This window comes from Ooceraea biroi, chromosome 1, assembly GCF_003672135.1.
Source record: "Ooceraea biroi isolate clonal line C1 chromosome 1, Obir_v5.4, whole genome shotgun sequence".
NCBI classification, from domain to species: Eukaryota; Metazoa; Arthropoda; class Insecta; order Hymenoptera; family Formicidae; genus Ooceraea; species Ooceraea biroi.
In genome coordinates, this window is record NC_039506.1 from 11,417,379 (window position 1) to 11,432,820 (window position 15,442).

Below are 15,442 nucleotides of genomic sequence, written 5' to 3' on the forward strand. Positions count from 1 at the left end.
ATCAAGAATTAATATTGAGCAACCTTTTTAAATTGCTTTTTATGACATTTTTGGTTTCAGAAATTAAAGATTTATGCACTTAAAAAGTGTTTTCTTCATTTATTAATTTTTTTACAGGGCTATGGTATGACTTCGTGTCCAACTTATGATTATTATAAGCAAAACTGTACTGTATTCTCGCCTGAATCGAATGTTCTATTAATTCATAAAAATCGGGGAAGTGCAAACAGCGAAGAAGGCATGAAACTGTACGATCACGGATTGTCTGACAGTAGCGAGGTTTTGTCGAGTTTTCGCTCTATCACTCAAATTTCTCCGCTATCTTATGATTTGTTGACTTTCACACCCGAGAATTTTAAAGAACGGAAATTGAATAGTGACAATCAACAGCGATTTCGCAAAGAGAGAAATACTAAAAATAAGCAAAAAATAGCGAATTACAATGAAAATTCACGTCATTGCGATTTCCGAAATTCTAGGACAAACGTAACAATCTCTTCATCAGCTGAGATATCTTTTGCTGAAGATTATCCAATACACCATGAGTATACGCGCAAACGGAAAAGAAAAACATGTGACGAGAAGTATGTTTGCGAACGGATGCGTAATCGGTGGAAAGCGCGGTACATGTGCACATGCCACAGAAGATTATATGAAAAAATATTACCTGAAACATCATCGTCATCGTCACATGTTTACGAGAGGAAGCCTGAAAATATGCACGAGCAATTTTACCGCGTATTCAGATTGAAAAATCTAAAAAAGTTTCCTTCTTCGAAAAACAATCGGCAAATGGGTTGCGAAAAGAAAAATACGTCTGATCATTCTGATAACGATTGTCTATGTAGAAAATGCGCCTTCATGTTTTTAACACGGAACTACAAAAATTATGTAAACGATGTCGATTTGGATTTCAAGTTAACATTGCTGCGTTATGTGGAGCTCTGTAAGAATGTTAAACGTGCATTAATGAGGATAACTAACTACTCTAACTAGATGATATTTACGAAGTTAGTATGCTATTGATACCTCACAGTGACTCACACACATGTACACACATGCACACGAAAACGCATACGTACAAAAGTTTGATTTATCATGGCGCAATAGTTTCATATTGATATATTTCGACATTATCGCTCAAAGTTATAAAATAACATTGTTAATATGTCTGTGTCTTAAAATAGACATCAATGTAAATGACTTTTATAATTGATGCCAAAACACAAATAATTTTCTTGTTTTATAATCCCTACGGATTTATCTTTACGTAAATCTTTACGTAAAGCACGTATTCTTTATATGTGCTTCCTCCCACGTATAAATGTCTAAGGGTTGGAACAATCTCTCGAAATTAATTCTGTATATTTGATTTCGCAAATATTATCAAAACCATGCGATATGAAAAAATATTGTAGACAAAAATTTAATATCTTCTTATGTTCTATAAATGTGTATTTAAATTTTTTTATACACATTTTATATTTTTCGAAATACCTTCACCGTTATTATCATTTTCGCGAATGTTAGAATTTTTATAAAAACTAAAATTAAAAAATGTTCCACAATAAATTGATATATGTATAATGATGTTGATTTCCAAAATTAACGCATTTTTAGAAAATTGACTGCGAATATTGTGCTATATGCATCTATGTGCCGCATTGAGATACGTGGGCTCATCCTGTGAAGTTATTCGAAATATTTTTATATTGTATAAGGTAAAAATTCACAGAAGTAATATTTCAACATGAAACTAAAGTTGAAATAAATAAGTCAATATTACAGAATAATAATTATACATTTCGAATAAATAAAAATAACAACGAATGATTTATATATATAAAAGATTTTTATGCATAAAAATCAAATTATACAAAACATTTATGTAGACTTCCAAGAATATTTATGCAATATATTCTTCGTAAACATGATGTGCGAAAATTTCATCACTCAACATTAACAATCCGCTGGGTCCGAAACAAAGGATTGAAACGTTTGAATATTCTACAATTGTAAAATAAAAATATACGCACCGACAATCGTTCTAAGTTCTACTTGTCCATATAATCTAAGTTATATAATTTAAAATTTTTTTAACTAACATCATTTTTTATTTATATAGACGTAAATTTGTAATAATTACAAAAGAGGGAAACATTTGAATCAATATCGTGTTTATCTGAGTAGCTATAATACAGCTGTTGTTATATAGTTTTAACGTGTATTTTTTTAATGAGGATTGTGAGATATTTTTATTCAAGGTCTTAAATAAAACATTATTTTGTAAGTACTGTATTTCGGAATATTTTAAACAGAACGTATACTGTTATTAGACTGTTACGTTATGGAAGCTATGAATAAAAGTCAGGTGGCACTTCACAGTGTGAAAAAAATAAGAAAGTATCGTTGCACTCCTTACTGGAATCGCCAGCGTCATAAGTCGACGACGAATCAATTCTTCTTTATGGATTAAGCTGTATCCCCGCAAGCATTCGCTGGCACGTCAGAACGATAGTGAAATCCGAGTTATTTAGGACATACTGACGCCGAGAAGATAAAGTATTGTACCAACCATTGAGAACAGCATCCGTCTCTCCTGGCAGATCGATATTTCCTGGCAACCACCGGAAAGGGTGCCTATCCCCGATCGTGCTCTGTTTGTAACAATGCAAGTCGACTACCGCGTTTGGGGGAGGATTCCCCATTATTGACATAATTATTTTAAAATTTTTAGCATTTATATTTTTAGCACTTATACCATTTAGCCGAATAAGATAACTAAAATGCACAATGTTACGAAATCAGGGAGTTTATTATTAATGCTAAATATTCTGTCATATATAAGACTAGAAAAAATTTCAAAATTTATATCAACCGTCATATTTTAAAGATATAATATTATTAAATTTAATGAAGATAAAATTTATATTACAAATATTATCGATTTGCTTAATTTGTGAGTTTTATTTATATAAAAATTGAATGGAAACAAACAAAATAAATAATAAATCTAATTTTAATAAATCAAGAAATCTAATTTTAAAGTTAAAACTTTTATAATTAATACTAAATGTATGGTATAAAAGAAATAAAAACTTCTAACTTTAAAGTTTATATCAAATTATTCTAACATGAAATCGAATATGAAATATATCTCCTAATTTTTTTTGTTTTTATAAACAAATTGTATTCAGAAACATAATTTTCGATTTAGACTAACTACTTGAAAAATATAATTCAAAGATAAGAAAAAACACACTGAGTAAAGAATCTATTAAAATCAAAATTAAAATTTGTTAAAGCTTGAAATGTGAAATGTACTAAAAGTAATTAATTTTAAGTATTATTTCAAGTGTTGTAATTTCTTTATTTTACAACTGTAAGCTTGAATTACTTCTTGGTTTTTTAGACGTACGAGCGAAAAAAGAGGGGACTCAAAGTACTAATATTCTGGCCTACCGTGCGTTATCTGGTCAATGCATTAACCTGAACATCTAAATGTAATCCTTTCATCTTTTTTTATCTATGCGTGCCGTTTTATCGTAGTAAAATTTTTGGTCCGGGAATGCACGGGAAGCTCCGCCTGGGGTCTATCTAAAGGGGGTTGTAACCGTTTGCGATTGGCCAATGATATCGATGCGTCGCGTCCGACGATCCAATCGCGTCACGGCACCGAGATGCGCTGACGCTGTGATCAGAAGTCAACTTTGTTACCGTCGACGCCGATGCCGACGCCGACGCCGACGCCGACGCCGACGCCAACGCCAACGCCGCCGCTGCCACCGCCGCCGCCGCCACCGCCGCCGCCGCCACCGCCACCGCCGCCGCCGCCGCCGCCGTGGACGACGACGACGACGACGACGTCAGGCGACGTCGACGACGTTCTCCGTCGCGTACCCCGCGCTACCATCACCCACTCCGCTCGTAATTGTATCTGGACTTAATTATTGGTGAGTCCTGCGAGGTCTCTTAATCGTCGACGTGTTTTTCGGTTTTTGTCAGTTTACATCTTCTTTTCGAGTTAAGTTAAAAAATTGTGTGGACTACGATTCCATTTTGCGCCTGAGCAAAATTGCGAAGGACTCATGTGTCTTTTCAGAATGGACTGAGACATCAAGAACAGTTAAATAGTGTGATCGCATCGTTTATTTCTCTGTGATGAAGCGATTGATGAGACGATTCTGAATTGGTTGAATTGATCGCATTTGGATACAAGTGATGTGATGGATATAAATTATTTATATAAAATTGAGTACATAAGTTGCAGAGTGGTAATTTTATTTATTTTCTTAATAATTTCGAATAAGTTTAGAAATTAATCGTCAATGTGAAAAGACTTACATTCACATTAGCTTAGTTTTTTATTTAGTTTTTATTCTCATAGGTTTTCAATTTGGATTAGAATCGAAAAGTTTCCAATCTTAAGATCAGACAAAATCAAGAAAAATGACGATAATATTTTTTATTTTCTAATAATTCATTTTCTGCTATATATTCGCGAATTTTCACGTGGTATATGTTAAGTCCAATCAAACTTTTTCCATTTTGGGGACTTGACACAAGTAATAAATTGTGAAATGGTGACATTATTGGCAACTTTAAGAGTGGTTAAGTGTGTGTGTGTGTGTGTGTGTGTGTGTGTGTGTGTGTGTGTGTGTGTGTGTGTGTGTGTTACGCGTACGTAAGAAAAATCTAACACGTTCTCTTTTGCAGTGTGAAAAGCACGATATTAGAGAATAAAGAATTCAGTGAAATATTGTAACAGTGCAAATTGTGATTTTTAGATATGTGATGTTTATCGCGTAATTATCGATTCTACATATGATATTTAATGCTTTTGACATTCTCTATATTACCGTTTATTTTGTGACTTGGATTACACAAGTGCCCGAGGCTGTGAGATATCTCAAAGTTCGTTTGCGCCATTCTTACGTCAATTAGCAGTAAATCGAATTTCCGGCAAGCCTCTTAATTAAGATCCTCTTTGAATATTGTGGTAGATTCTATCATCATTAGTATGTTTTGTCATCTGTTTATTAACGGTGTTGCTCTCCTTACCCAAATGCTGTTTCTAAACATTTATCTTTTTGTATATAAAGAATAAACAAATGAAGAGCATCACTTAAAAACATACATTCTGTCATTTTCCATATATCTTAGATTTAAATTCTTTTTCTTCTTTTTCTTTCTTTTTCTTAAGAACAACGTTTGCTCACATTTTATAATGTTTGCAAATGTATTTCATAGTTGTATGTTTTTAAAATTTATTATTATTAGGAGGAATATGAAGGAAAATGTGTAACGTTCCGAAGTATAGATTATGACCGCCGTTTGTCGGGCATCATTCAGTGTCCATTAAGTTGAGTCAGCATGTCCCATACTCATCATTCCACCCCAATTCGTTAACACGCACTGTGCACTTTGTGCCTTTTGTCTGTCACGTGCCGTTTTAATATCCGAAAGCCATTGTCTTCCGATGCGTCTCTTTACGATCGGTGCAGTACCCTCGTAACGATTTTTACAGACTGCACGTTCCGTTGTACAGTGATGACGATTATAATATTTCGATACAAAACCAGTAGAATTATAAATTGGAAGTGCAAAACATTATAGGTGTCAGATATGTTTGGAAAAAATCAAATTTCTAATAAATCAAAGAGAAGAATTCTTTAAATAAAGAAAGCATTTAAAAATTTTAAACGTAACAAGTAAAAGAATATATATTAGTTAAATAGAATAAACTTTGCAGACTACAAGGAAAATATAATATGGAAAAAATAAAATGTTGTTCCTAAAGTTACATATATTCTAATATATATAGCATTCTTTTATTATTAAATCATCAAATTATCTTAATTTTACGTGAAAGAAACAAAGTTGTTAAAATCTATGCTCATTACATCTTTCTGCAATATATTTTAATTAAAGATAAATTTGATTACACACAATTTTACGATTCAACCAAGATATGCCTGCGACAAACTTTAAATGAAAAATATGTTGTTAGTGTATGGCCAGAAGAACGTTTCTTCTCACAGTTTTCTACCCTCCGGAGATGCTCCCTCGAGAGTTCGGAGATTAGGGGTAGAGAGACTGCCACTCCAAATAAACACTCCTACCCAGGGATTCCCCCTATACTGTTCTATAGAGATAGACTATATATAGATATAACGGAGAGTTCTCTTTTTCTTTTCCTCTCTTTCTGTTTCTCTTTTTCTCGGAAGAAACCGTAGGTAGTCAATATGATATTAAAGATACTAAAAATATTGAAAATTTATCATTAACATTATCCATTTTTTTTATTATGAGTAACACAATTTATGAACGTTGTATCTTATGATGCAGGGGCTGCCGATTAACACTGCAATCCTACGAAATCCCAGAGCAACCCCAATAATTGGAAAATGTCCGGATTCGCAGCGGCGGGTCTCGTAGCTTTTGACTCTTTTAAGACGAAGGCATCACTGAAGTTATCCGGGTAATATAACGTATATTTGTATAATATATTTAATATTAAGATTTAAATACACATAATTTTAAAGGTTTTATTTTATTTATACATATTTAAAGGTATTGATATAACTATACACAAGATGATTCGTATAAAGTGATCAACGTAATTATAGCAAGATATGTGGAAAAATAGTTTATAAAGAGTTTTAGGACAAAGAGAGACACCATATGTGCAAATATTTACTTTATAAATAAAGGCATTAAGGGCTTCTCATCTCAAGGTCCTTTTTATTTTTTTTAATGTTATGCTACCCATACAGCACCGATTAATACAGAAAGCTTTCAGGAAGGTTTTAAAATCATTTCAAGATTTCACATTTCATATGCAACATTTCTGAAAGAAGATTCCGCAATATGTCATATGAAATGTTGCAACAGAAATGTTTCTAAAACCTACCACATGCAATAAATTTGAAAAAATGTGAATATTGTAAAAAGTAAAATTATACTTTTTACAATATTCACATTTTTTCAAATTTATTGCATGTGGTATATATATATATATACCTAGACCAAGTATTCGATCTTTAGTGAAGCTAACCAGTTGACAAAAAAATGCATTATTTTCACGTATCCTTTTTTTCTTTCAAATATAAGTGTTGGTTGAACAGAGAATTATACATCTATATGATTCTTTCCTTTTAATCAACTATTTGGAGGAAGAAAAAGGAAAATATATAATATAAGAATGGCTCTTTGTCAATGTGCCAACAATTCACGCTTTTTAAAGGGAAACTTGGTGAATACTTGGTTTAGCTATGTATGTGTATATCTATATACATCTTATATATATTATGTATTTTTTTCATTAAGCATATTTCAGAAATCATATTTATTATATTAATTAGATTGCAAATATTAAATAAAAACGTACAATAAAAATAATAAATACATTTTATATATAATTTTTATTATAACTTTTTAGTATTTGCAATCTTCTGATACTCGTATAATAAATTTAAATATAATTTATGAAGTATTTTCAATTTATTTTAATAAGAGCTTTGTAATTTGTGTGCAACATCATAGGAAAGTTTCAAAATTATTTCAATTAACCTTTAGTAATATATCAAAAAGATTTCAGCTATTTTAATAATCTTTCGGCAATATTTCAGAAAGGTTGCAGATTGATCTATACCTTTCAGCAACCTTTCTATAAGGTTTTGAATGCAAGTGTCGCGGACATTTTGCTATTCCGGAGTTGTCTCATAACTGTTGCAGAAACATTTTGCAATGTTTATGAGATGCTTCTGTCAGATGAAATACTTCTGAAATATTTCTGAAATGTTTTCGTGCTGTATGGGTATATATCTGTTTTATTTTCTAGGCTAATAATATAATAGCTTTTTAGAAAACAAATTTAATATTTCATAAGAACATACGTATTCTTAAAGGCATTCAGAATTCTTAATACTTAGTACTTGGAACATTTCCTGTGCATCAAGTTCAAGCAATCACACATCGTTGAGATCCCACAGTACATAATATTCTTGATGTATCACGATAATGTATACTATGTCTATGTTTACGGCTTCAATGTTCATTCATTTTAAACTGCTATCATAATATTACGGTAATATAATTGGTATGACAGTAGACAGTAGAGTAATAAACACGATGATTAATTACAATAGTTCGCAAATTGCTGACATTTTGATAACTTTCGATGAATGTGAAAAATGCAGCTAAAACCAGAAAAGAATACTAAATGGACGATATCCAAACAGGCATAGACGTACTGCCCGTTCAATATTACGAATTGTATTGTACGAGCAAGACAATTTGGCACAGTACAAAGAAACCGTTAAAGACTACATTATGAGAGAGACAATGAAGCCAAGTGTAGTTACCGTTTTGCAGATTAATTTCGATCCACATATAAGCATCCGTAGAATTTCGAAACAAATACAATTGTCATTTTCTGGAATACAAAGAATTTTACATTTCAAACATTATCATATACTATATAAATCTTGATCAAGAACTTCATGAAACAGACTCTCAAAACAGGATAAGTGTTTTTATACCTGAACTTGCTACGTAAGTTTGTAGAAGAAAACTTACTGTTTATTCATACTGTTTGTTCGTTCGATAAAGCGACTTTTAAGAATAATGGTTGCGTAAATCTGCATAGAGAGTATGCCTTACTGGTTACAAGAGAATCCACATGGAGCAAATTAATCATCGTGTTTGAAATTTAAACGTTTGGTACGGTATTTTAAATGGCCGCGTAATTGCACTTTATTTTTTCAAAGGAATCCTAAATAGCGCAATTTATTTCACAATTTTTTGAAGAACTATCGACCAATATTGTGTGTGTGTGTGTGTGTGTGTGTGTGTGTGTGTGTGTGTGTGTGTGTGTGTTTGAGGATATGGATTTATATATTCGAGGATAAATTTTAACAAAACGGCATATCAGCTATTCTATCCAAGGCATCAACAATTTTGTTGAATCAAAGATATCCATGTTGCAGCCTTATTGCAAAATCAGCTTTTTTGCAATAAGGCAATAACCCTTTCGCACGGCGCCTTTTTGCGAAAATATTGATCGTTTCTCAATTAGACTGACACACTTTAGTATTAGAAAAATAAGCTTTTTATTGTTTATTATTTGGAACAAAACAGTCGTATTCATTATAATAATAATTATTATTAAAATATATTATTATTATTAGAATTAGAATTAAAAATAGGTATCTTTTTATTAAAAATAACCAAATAAATCAACCAAACCAGTGCAAAAAGTCTAAAGTGTATCAGTTTAATTGAGAAACGATTAACACTTTCGCAAAAGTCGCTTTCCCGTTTTGCAAAAGGGCTTATTGCAAAAAGGTTTTGATTTTGCAATAAGGTTGCGATATTCATATTGTGATGAATTGGCCATGATGAGCTTGTAGCACAGTCACCTCGCTCCTTACATCCTTACATCTGATCTTACATTCTTAAATTAAATTACTTTTTATGGAAATACGTCCATAAAAAGAATAAGAGCATTGCATGCAGTGAAGTTCCAATTTCATGGATAACATGATTGCTTGAATTGCAACACTTGAAGAAATTTCATTAGAGGCAGAAAGAGAAGCAGTGGACTTTTAACACAGAATTTATCTTTGTCGTTAAACTCAAAGTCTAAATTTCGAACATTTATTGTAAAGAACAGAAATATTGGGTCAGTCAAAACGTTTGATTCAATTTTCAATAGTTGATGCCACGTACATATTGTAATACAGACAACGATATTGATGGTGTTCATATGTTATTATTATATTATATACATTTATATATATGTATACTTCTGTAAAGGTGATACCACAGTATAAGTATATACTTATACTGTGGTGATACTCTCTCTTTCTCTCATTGTTATTTGCGCGTGGCATTAATGCATTTACATTGTATTTATTTATTAATTGGAAATGAACGTTGATTAAGCTCATTTGCATCATATTATCTATTATTTAAGTTTAGAGAGGATAAATGTTTCTGCTGCCACCGAAAGTATTTGTAAAGTCTATGCAAAGACTACAGTTACTATTACAACAGTTAGAAGATGGTTTGCGAGTTTTAGACGCGATAATTTTAACCTAGAAGCCAAACCACACTCTGGATACTCAATAAAAAGTGGATAACTATTTAATCATTAATTTAATCACTAATAAAAATAAAATAAAATAAAAATAAAGTAAAACGTAAGTATAAAGTAAAATTTGATGGAAGAATTAAACCGAACTGTTTGACTGACCTGATACAAGACGTACCTTTAAATTTTAGATTTTGTTATGCGTCTGTGACTTTGACTAATCTTGATTATCTTCATATAATATACTATTGAATTTATCTTAAAAAAAACTATCGCGCGTCTTATGAAATAAAAAAGATAGTATTATATTAAAAAAAGAAAGTTTACCTTGAAATATCCTTAAAGCTTTCTATAAAACAAGCACATATAGGGTAAAGCGGGGTAATTTGAATAATTTCGAACTTTTTAAACAATTTGTTTAGAAATAATAATTTTATCCTTACATTGAACATGTAGCAGGAAACTCATATGTTTAAGGAATATTTATCCAATATATGAAAATTTATTCTTTAAATCTTGAGACGTTATGCCATTATCCGATTTACCCCTACAATTTTAATGAAGAACGATTTTGAGGGGCAATTTGGATATCTTAAGAGATAATTTGAATAACACTGAAAATGAACATTAATATTACATTAAAACGAAATTTTTTATTTAATATTGTTCTTTAAACATTGAATTATATTTTCCAGATCCAATTGAACATAAATTAGAAAAACACTAAATATGTTAGTCTCATATAACATTTCAAGTACAACGAACATAAATAAATTTTTTACCATTAATTGTTTAACATTACAATAAAAAAACCTTATATTAACTATTATGCTTTAAATATTAAATTACATTTTTCAGACAACATTAGAACAAAAATACACTACTCAACAAAAAATACGGAACATTTTCTAAACCCTAAAAATTAAGCTATTTTCAAACCACTGAAACTCGGCAAAAAATTATCGTAGGAAAAAAATTAAAAAAGCGTTTTAAAGTTTGAAGTTTCAACTTTAACGCGCTTTCGGTAGATTTTCAAAATTTATTTATCTTTCTTGGTCTATGCTTTAAAAAGAAGCACATTGCTTTGTTCCTTAAAATTACGTATTTTTGACAACTTAAAACTCAATAAAATAAATTTCTTTCGAAAAATTCAACTCACGTTCCATAAACTACATTTTGCCTACAAAACACTTTTTTAAAAATTTTCCTACGATTTTTTTGACCGATTTACACGATTTTGAAGTTAACCCTTTTTTTCTTGAAAAGTGACGTTTACCGCCGACATTAGCGTTACCCAATGTGCACCCCGTGGAGGTTGCCGGTCGGATTTTGCACATTGTGTGTGTGTGTGTGCGTGTGTGTGTGTGTCACAGCAGAGATAAGGACCCCACAGTTCGTCACTCCCACAGTATTTAAAGACTCCAAACCCTCTCTGTTGTGTGTGTGCGCGCGTGCAGGCGTGACTTTAATATCGTGTGTTACCTCTTCTTTGATTAATTACCGCTTGTAAGCGCTCTCGAATGTTTATGCACCTTTCGCTCGTGCTTTGTGGAATTTAGTGCCAAATTTTTGCGCTTCTTCCAATTGCTTTAAATTATTCGGCTGTTCCTCGGGATGTCTTAATCGGCGTTCCATTTCGTCCCAAATGTATTCAAGAGGATTTAAATCTGGACGCTCGTCCTCACAAACGTAACTCGGCGTTTTTTCGAACGACACGATATTCCATTACTACCACATCCCGCTAATAGTTCAGATCTAAATCCCATTGAACACATTTGGGACGAAATGGAACGGCAATTAAGATGTCACGAGGAACAGCCGCATAATTTAAATCAATTGGAAGAAGCGCTCAGACAAATTTGGCATGAAATTCCACAAAGCACGATCGAAAGGTGCATAAACATTCGAGAGCGCTTACAAGCGGTAATTAATCAAAAAAGAGGTAACACACGATATTAAAGTCACGCCTGCACGCGCGCACACACACAACAGAGAGGGTTTGGAGTCTTTAAATACTGTGGGAGTGACGAACTGTGGGGTCCTTATCTCTGCTGTGACACACACACACACACACACACACACACACAATGTGCAAAATCCGACCGGCAACCTCCACGGGGTGCACATTGGGTAACGCTAATGTCGGCGGTAAACGTCACTTTTCAAGAAAAAAAGGGTTAACTTCAAAATCGTGTAAATCGGTCAAAAAAATCGTAGGAAAATTTTTAAAAAAGCGTTTTGTAGGCAAAATGTTGTAGTTTATAAAACGTGAGTTGCATTTTTCGAAAGAAATTTTTTATCAAACTGCAGAGTGTCAAAAATATGTAATTTTAAGGAACAAATCAACATTTTTAGTTTTAGCGTCAAACAAGATAGAAAAATTTTTTATAATCACCAATAGCGCGTTAAAACTGACACTTCAAGCTTTAAAACGATTTTTTATTTTTTTTTCTACGATGATTTTTCACCGACTTACGACATTATTTCTAAAAAGTATAGGGTTAATTTCGAAATCGTGTAACTCGGTCAAAAAAATTCGTAGGAAAATTTTTTAAAAAGTGTTTTATAGGCGAAATGTAGTTTATGGAACGTGAGTTGAATTTTTCGAAAGAAATTTATTTTATTGAGTTTTAAGTTGTCAAAAATACGTAATTTTAAGGAACAAAGCAATGTGCTCCTTTTTAAGCATAGACCAAGAAAGATAAATAAATTTTGAAAATCTACCGAAAGCGCGTTAAAGTTGAAACTTCAAACTTTAAAACGCTTTTTTAATTTTTTTCCTACGATAATTTTTCGTCGAGTTTCGGTGGTTTGAAAATAGCTTAATGTTTAGGGTTTAGAAAGTGTTCCCTATTTTTTGTTGAGTAGTGTAGAACAATTAACAAGAGAAAAAAATAATCATGTTAGTGTCATATCAAACACTCATGTACAACGACCACAAATGAACACAAATGAAAAGATTTTTCTAGAATGCTACTAAACACAGCAGGGCGCCCAATAGAAGTGTTAGGAACTTCATTTTCACCACATATTTGTCTTTGTTTAGATTGGACTTTTCTGTACAAACTCGTGTATGGAACGTGAAATAATTGTGCAGCTCTTAAAACGAATACCACACCATCAGTAACAGCTTTAACGGCTTGTTCCATGCTCTCTTTACTCCAATTCAGTCGAGTATTATTTTTTTATAATGTCTCACCATCTGAAATAATGAAATATGTCTAAAAATAGCTATAATATAAATAGTAGGGAACTGAATGCGTTATCCATATTGCCCCATAAAAAATGATCCAAATTTCCCCGTACGTCGATATAAAAATATCGTAATACAGTACTACAACAACTCGATCAACAAACTGCGCCATTAGTTAACGTAATGATCGCTAATATGTGGGAAAAATTTTTAGGTTATATTGTTTTCATAGCTTTTACGTAGATTTCATAAAAGCTTAAGACAGTAGAATATATTCTTATAAACTACAATAAAAACAGAATTTCTCTGCCTACCTTGCTTAATGTAAAATGTTTTACAGCCTTCAGATTCACAGATATACTTTGAAACTTATATGCAGAGTTGGAAAGTAACGCGTTACTTTTAACGCCGTTACCGTTTTCGTTACTTTATTTCGGTAACGCTTTGGTAACGCCGTTACTTTTCTCTATATGTAACGAAAGAGTAACGATGTTAGTTTTTCTTTGGTAACGATATTAACGAAAGTGACAGTTACTTTATCGTTACTTTTTAATACATTTCTATGAACCGGTCCGACCAACTTCAAAATGCACAAGGGAGAATTCATATCGCATTCTATATAAGGATTCTAAAGCCTTGTGGCCACAATGCTAGAAATCGGTCCGAGATCTCATTCGAGAAATATGTAGCAAATTAACTTGCATTTCTGTAAAAGTGCAAGTTGATTGATCACACATTTCTCGGATTGAGATCTCGGACCGATTTCTAGCATCGTGGCCACAAGGCTTACGGATTCACTAGCAGCACGTCCTATACAAGACGAAATCTTTTCGACGAAACTTTCTGACTGGATTAGATTCTGTATTGTCATTCTTTATTATAATTCTGTCTTAATACTCCTGAGTACTCACTGTAACCATGTTGGATCGTGACGTCAGAAGCGAGAAATGACACGCTGAGAATTCGTGTGTGCCATTTTCTAATAAAAAGATATTTAGATTACAAACCCTTCTAAATCTCTTTAACATACTTCTAAAAATGTCCGAAAACGAATTTTTTCTGTTAATAGTCAATCAATAGCCATAAAATGACTGTGATATGAGATTTGGTCATGCGGAACGACTGCGCATGTGCAAGACTATTTTCATACTACAGATATTTTATGACTGTTGATTGACTGTTAACAGAAAAAGTTAGTTTTCGGACATTTTTAGAAGTATGCTGAAGGGATTCGGAGGCTTTTGTAATCGAAATATCTTTTTATTAGAAAATGGCACGCAAGAATTCTCAGCATGTCATTTTTCGCTTTTGAGATTACGATCCAACATAGCTGTGGTGAATACTCAGGAGCTTTCCTTAATATTAAGGAAAAAGTAACAAAAAGTAATGATTTTTTATCGTTACTTTTAACTTAACCGTAACGCGTTACTTTTTAAAATCGGTAACGAGTAACGGTAACGAGTTACTTTTTCCGGAAAGTAACGGTAACGGTAACGCGTTACTTTTAAAAAGTAACTTTCCCAACCCTGCTTATATGAATATCTAGACCACAGTATCTTCTTTGTTGCTAACCTCAAACATCAAACATGGCGTCTTATGTCCCAGGCAGCACACATTGGTTTCAAAACCGTTTCATAAACGTTTTGCCGTAACGTTTCATAACCATTTTATTGAAACGTTTATTTAGGAGAAAAATGTCCACCAAAAAAACGTTAGGAGAAACTTTTCTTTTTCGGGAAAATAAACGTTTCAGAAACCGTCAGAAAAATATCAATTCTATATATCAATGCCTCAAAGATAGATCAGTGTTAAGTCACATTTTTGTAAAAAAACTAGACTTTTATATTTTATGAATTAACTTAACATTTCCTTAACAACCTCATTCATAAAATATAAAAATTTTGTTTTTGCAACAAATGTGACTTAACACTGTCTACCTCTGAGATACTAATATATTATGCTTTCTAAATATACTCTTTGTGCAATTAATAATAATGACAAATATTGCTTGAAAATTTATCAATGATGCTTCATATAAAATTTCTTTGGCAAATTAAGAAACAACATTTGTCACTTTGTTTTTTAGTGTACAAAAATCATTTGGAAAGCTGAACGTATATCTTTTTATGCTTTATCATATAAATAAAACTTTG

General features: G+C 32.0%; 2 protein-coding genes across 2 annotated transcripts in view; both read left to right on the top strand.

Annotated features, from left to right (window-relative positions):
- The first annotated feature begins 105 nt into the window (after positions 1–105).
- On the top strand, positions 106–1,423 carry LOC113563067. Its single transcript, XM_026974125.1, has one exon. It carries the CDS (start codon positions 127–129, stop codon positions 994–996), a length of 870 nt encoding a protein of 289 aa, XP_026829926.1. The 5' UTR covers positions 106–126; the 3' UTR covers positions 997–1,423.
- Positions 1,424–3,826: 2,403 nt separating this feature from the next.
- LOC105275117 (vesicular glutamate transporter 1) overlaps positions 3,827–15,442 on the top strand; it is a 35,016-nt gene continuing 23,400 nt past the window's right edge. The window contains exons 1-2 of the mRNA XM_026974124.1: positions 3,827–3,953; positions 6,349–6,481. Coding sequence (XP_026829925.1) covers positions 6,408–6,481 — 74 coding nt within the window. The 5' untranslated portion in view covers positions 3,827–3,953; positions 6,349–6,407. The remainder of the gene's footprint in view (positions 3,954–6,348; positions 6,482–15,442) is intronic.

Bases quoted from the DNA above. Each gene is read 5' to 3' on its own strand.
- LOC113563067 (XM_026974125.1), top strand. From the start codon at position 127: ATGACTTCGTGTCCAACTTATGATTATTATAAGCAAAACTGTACTGTA.